Here is a 5,420-nt window from a genome sequence, read left to right as displayed (position 1 = left end):
TACTTTATAAATAAATATATGTACATAGCTCTATTCCCCTGCCACTGTATAAAAATGTGTTTACATATATACATGCCTGAATTTAGACCTCTGTAAATGTCCTGTGACTCTGAGTTCTTTCCTCTATTTCCTTTTACTGACCTCCCATCCTACTAGCATGTTCAGCCTTCATTCAGGTTTTGGAAATTCCTCTTGGCTACACTGCCCTTCATTGAGCCCGCCCAAGCATCCTATGCCCTCCTCACCATCAATTTTAGATCACTTATTCTTCCCTTGTCTCACTCCAGGGAGCTTCTAAAGGAGCCCAGGGACGATATTAGTTAGGCCCTGGGGCTGCTAACCACTGCGTCAGCAGTTCCAACCGACCAGATGTTCCCATAAAGATTCGGAGCCTTGAAAAGCCTATGATGGGTCACTGTGCTTTGGAACTGACTCCATGGTAATGGGGTTCCATTTTTCAAAATCCTTAAGAAAAGAGCAGCTGATTGGTTCAAACCACCTTTCAAGAGGTAGCACCAAGTCCACTGGGAGGGCAATGCTCTGTGAGCTCCAGCAGCAGGGACCTGAGAATTCACATTCTTTGCCCCTGGGCTTACCATGCTCCCTCCAGGCAGCGCATTATAATCACACATCACATGTCTTCTGACATATCCATGCCTACTCTCACCCCTTGATCAACTAAATAAAACTCTATACAGGTGGGACTTCATTTGATAAAGGGCATCAGTTTTGAATAGGTCACTGGAGTTCAGAATAATAGGTCAAGGAGACTCCCCACTGCTACATGTGGGTCTTAGAATTTGCCACAAAATCTCTCTTCTGGAAACTTGAAGAAAACTTTGCCCTTAAATATTCCCATTATTATGAGAGTTGTTTTAAGTGATCCGGGTTCCCTAAAGAGCTCTCATCTGCTCTGCTCTGCTCTTTTGGTGTTCTGATAGGTCGTTTTCTTTTCCCAAAGTGTTATTTCCCATGTAGCTCCCCGTGATACGTCCTGCGCAGTTTTTATCTTGTTTTGCACTTCTCTCTGTTCTCAGTGAGCAGCCTTTAATTGGGTGGTGGCTGCAGTTGGAAGCCCTCTTCTCCTGACTCCGTGATCCGTGAATATGTTTCCTTTCTGGCAAACAGATGGGGAGATTGAAACGCATAGCCTGTCTTCTGAATTAGCTGCTTGTGTGGGGATTATATAATAAATACTACAAAAGGAGGACTCTCCCTCAAAAGATGTTACTGACATCATGTGCAGACAAAAGAAGTCACAAGCAGCGCACTGTGCTTTGTCCCAGGACAAAGCAGTTGCGTGTCTTGGTGCCAGGTTTTAATGCCTGACTCAAAAAGAGTCTTAAGTTCACCCGAGGAAAACCATCATCGTTCACTTGTCTATTCTGCAGGGAGTACTGCAGTTTTTTCCTTTTTCTTTTAAACAATAGTGCTTAAAATATATCTTTGAGAAGCCAGGTGACTTATTAGCAAACGCAGGTGTCGCTAGCAAACATTATCAAGCCCATCTCTAGCCCATTTCAGGCATACAGCAAGCTTCCTCTTATAACAAGGTATATGACTATAAATAAGGTGTGCATTTCTAAGACCATTTTCAATGGAAAGTTGTTGTTCTCTTTTTGTGGAAACTTTGAGGTCTTGACTCCAGGTGCCTTGGAAGCCTTGGAGACGTCAACAGGCTCCTGGGCTTCTTTCCCTGGCGGCTATACCGCCCTGCCTCCCAGCGTAGCCATTTCTTGAACTGAGTTCTCTAATTAATTTGTTTCCCTCTGTGTCTTCTACTGCGGCATGTGGCCTCTGACTGATCCCCGTGCTTTTCTTCTCTTACTCAAGTCCTTTGCCAAGGGGTGGGAACTTGCGTGCCTGTCACCTCACCACACCGAAAGAGCCCCTCACAATAATCGCTTGTGTGATTCTTGGGCTTTTCCTGGTCCACCTGGTTTCCAGAGGTTGATTACAGGGAAGCTGTCTTGAGGTCTAAATAATGAAGCCTAGAAGATCCTGGAAAGTAAATGTTGACACAAATATTACACGTTCTGCCTGCCCTTTTAACTTGACTTTCAAATACTATCTAAATAGACTTGTATTGGGCGGCAAATGTCTGTGGGTTATGCAAATTACAGTGTAGTGGCTTCACGTTGGGCTGCTAACTGCAAGGTTGGCAGTTTGCAGCCACCAGTCGCTCTGCTGGGAAAAGATGTGGCTTTCTACTCCCGTGAAGAGTTGCAGTCTCAGAAGCCCGCAAGGTGGTTCCACCCGGCCCTCTAGCGCTGCCCTGGGTCAGCATGAACTCGATGGTAGTGAGTCGGTTTGCTCTGTTCTGTTTGTCGGTGTGGAAGTTAGGGTTAGGAGAGTGGATTTCATTTCGGTTCATCTTGTTCAAGGCATGATTCAGAGGGGAAGTGGAAATAGCTAATGCGATGTACACCAAAAGATGTGTCATTATCGCAAGAGAAAGCTTTCTTTCAGGTTAATTGACATTTATTTCACTTGGTTGTGTATCTCTGAATCACCTCTCTTCTTCAGTGGAGAGAAAGAAGTCAGCTGTGAAACCTGTTAGGTAGGGAAAGATACACCCTCAGGGGCAGGTGGTAGTGAGGTTCTGGGAGCAGGTGGCTGGTCTACTTTGAGTGCCTGTTCTGGGTCCACTTAAACCATTTCTCTGACCTTGTCTGCCCACCTGCTTCTCCTCGGGTTCTGACCCTTCACTTGGCACTTGACTTCGATTCTCATCTGCATCCTTTGTTTTTCTTTGATGCTTATCCTCCTGCGCTTGTCCTGTGACCTGGCCTTGGGTAATGCCTCCCTTGTCTGCTCACAAGTATAACTCTATTTCAGACATTTTGGGTGCCTTGACTCTCCATTATGTCTTTCAAATAGTGCTCAAAATCTTGCGATCCTCCCAACCGAAGTGCTGTGCCTGCATTGCCCTTCCAAGACTGCTGAAAATGCCCTTCCTGTGAGGAGAACTGCCCAACAGGTGCAGACATGATGAAGTAGCCCCGGTGCACTGTTTCCCTTCAGATATATTTTGAGTATAAAAAAGGATAATAAGATAAATTAATCTTCTTTTTGAGAGTTTTTCTTCATAACTCACAGCTATTCTCTCGTAATTATGCTTCCCATTTCTCTTGAGGACCAAGAAATGAAAAACTGTCTTTGGATTTTATTAACTGAATTTATGTTAAACAAAAATGGTTTTATATCGTTACCTTGTTATATTTCAGGATTCGCTATAGATTAAAAATTTTAAATCATCAAAACTCAGGACCATGTATTAATCTAAGCAGCTCTTTTCTTTTCCTCCTGTGTGCATAACTAAGTGTAGCAGGACGTTGGTAGCAGAGTAAGGAATTTTTCCTACCCTGGCCAGTGTAACTGGGTCCTCCTCGAAGTCTTTGAGTGCACTGCTAGCAAGCATTCAAAAGGTGGTATTCCTTGTTGGCTATAAAGAGTGCAGAGCTCCTGAAGCATACAAACTAGTCTTTTTTGTTTTGTTTTGTTTTTCTAAATCACAGAATTGACCCCTGAAGAGAGAGCCCAAAAGATTGCCAAAGCCATGCGCAAACAGTCTTCTGAAGTCAAAGAGAAATGGGAAAGTCTCAATGCGGTTACGAACAATTGGCAGAAGCAAGTCGACAAGGCGCTGGAGAAGCTCCGCGACCTGCAGGGAGCTATGGATGACCTGGACGCAGACCTGAAGGAGGCGGAGGCAGTGCGGAATGGCTGGAAGCCCGTGGGAGACTTGCTCATTGACTCGCTCCAGGAGCACATTGAGAAAACCATGGTTAGCATCACCCCCTTCGAGAAAGGACTTCAGCCAAGGTTTTATTCTTATGTACATCACAAATCACGAAAGCCAGGAAATCTCCACATTGTAGTAGGAGATTGTTATAAAGCTAGTGTCTTTGCAACTCCTTCCAACACAGGAGGTAGAACATTCCCTGGCACAAAAGAGGCTTCCATACTCTCCCAATATAATCACCTAGGTGATGTTTACAATCGTTTCCTTCCCTTTTTCTTATACCTGTATTCACCCAACCATGCATCCCTAAGAATTGTAATAGACCTGCTTTTTAAACACATTTAAAAGTTCCCTTTAATCTCCAAACCACCCCTCTCCCTTCTTCATTTCCTTGCCTGTTTTATAAATGCTGTAGCCCACACGACTGATAAGTTGTAGAGTTGGCATGATTTTTTCCCCCCATGCTTTTTTTCATCACGAAGACCTCTTTCCTATGAATGTAATTAAACATAGCCTTGATGAACTACTTATGTTCAGTTTGAAAAGTGATGTTTTGTGGTTTTATTGCTGAAAGAATACTGATTTCTGCCCCCTTTCAATGTGAATATGCATGAGTTAAGTTTCCAACTACATTATGAATTTAGTAGGATTTTCCTTACAGCAATAATGACTTAAAAACTATTTCCATGGATGGATCTGGGTTTAAACTTACCAACTGGAAACAAAATCTTTCAGCACAGCTTCTTTGGAAGTTATGTTTCTTCCATTTTGTAATAAATGGTTTGCAAACTGAAAAAATTTAAATCAGTGGTTTATAAAAAGTTGACTATTGAAATTCCACAGTGCCTTGAGTTAGAGCAGACATTTGCCCATTTGAAGAAGAAGTTCTCCATTTAGAGTAGAGGATAAAAGTGTTGTATCTAGGATTATTAAAGGCTTACATTTGGGAGTTGTTAATCCCCTTTGATTAAAGGAATTGCATGCCTCTTCTTTCAATTGAGAAATACCTTTTGTTCAGATACCTGCTTAAGTGGAAAGCTAGGAAAAACACAGTTAATAGTTTAAGAGGAAAGAATAAACTGTGGATTAAAGTATTTTAAGATTTTATTAGGAAAAAAAGAAAACAATAGCACAAGTCTCTGTAATTTAAATAAAATGGATCCAAAGTTGAACGTGTTTTATTTGTGCTTTAAAGTATACCTTGAATTCCACTGAAGATACTTAAACAAGCAAGCCACAGAAACCAACCAAGCTCATTGCCCCTGAGCTGCTTCCAGCTCAAGCTAACCCCCGTGTGTCCATAGAGTAGAACTGCTCTGTCGGTTTGCTGGGCCATCGTCTGGTGGAAGCAGGTCACCAGACCTTTCTTCACAGTGCACAGTGGCCCACAGTGGAGTTCATACCAACAACCACAAGCACAAGCTCAGGACCTTAACTTATATATTTTGTTCCTTAAAAGTATAAGCAGGTGAAAAGGCATTGGATGTTGTCAAGTAGTCATAAGCAAGTCAGAGCAACTAGCAAGCAAAAGCCTTGGGGTAATTAGGCAATCCTGAGTCACTCTTATTTGCAGAATAGATATCTTCAGGCAGGAGAGGGTTGAGGAGCTGCCTCTGCCAACAGGCAGCCAATCAACAGCTTTGCTGCTGGCAGATGCCTCTGGTTTTCTTGTGTA

At 42.9% G+C, this 5,420-nt stretch overlaps 1 protein-coding gene across 1 annotated transcript in view; it reads left to right on the top strand.

Annotated features, from left to right (window-relative positions):
* UTRN (utrophin) overlaps positions 1–5,420 on the top strand; it is a 619,010-nt gene that overhangs the window by 490,416 nt on the left and 123,174 nt on the right. The window contains exon 54 of the mRNA XM_045294578.1: positions 3,519–3,787. Within this exon, the coding sequence (XP_045150513.1) occupies positions 3,519–3,787 (269 nt within the window). The remainder of the gene's footprint in view (positions 1–3,518; positions 3,788–5,420) is intronic.

This window comes from Echinops telfairi, unplaced genomic scaffold (genome assembly GCF_000313985.2).
Source record: "Echinops telfairi isolate 266 unplaced genomic scaffold, ASM31398v2 ScPeMD7_3533;HRSCAF=4204_0, whole genome shotgun sequence".
Classification (NCBI taxonomy): Eukaryota; Metazoa; Chordata; class Mammalia; order Afrosoricida; family Tenrecidae; genus Echinops; species Echinops telfairi.
The sequence above is the reverse complement of the archived record's forward strand: the minus strand, read 5'-3'. Positions and strand labels throughout refer to the sequence as shown.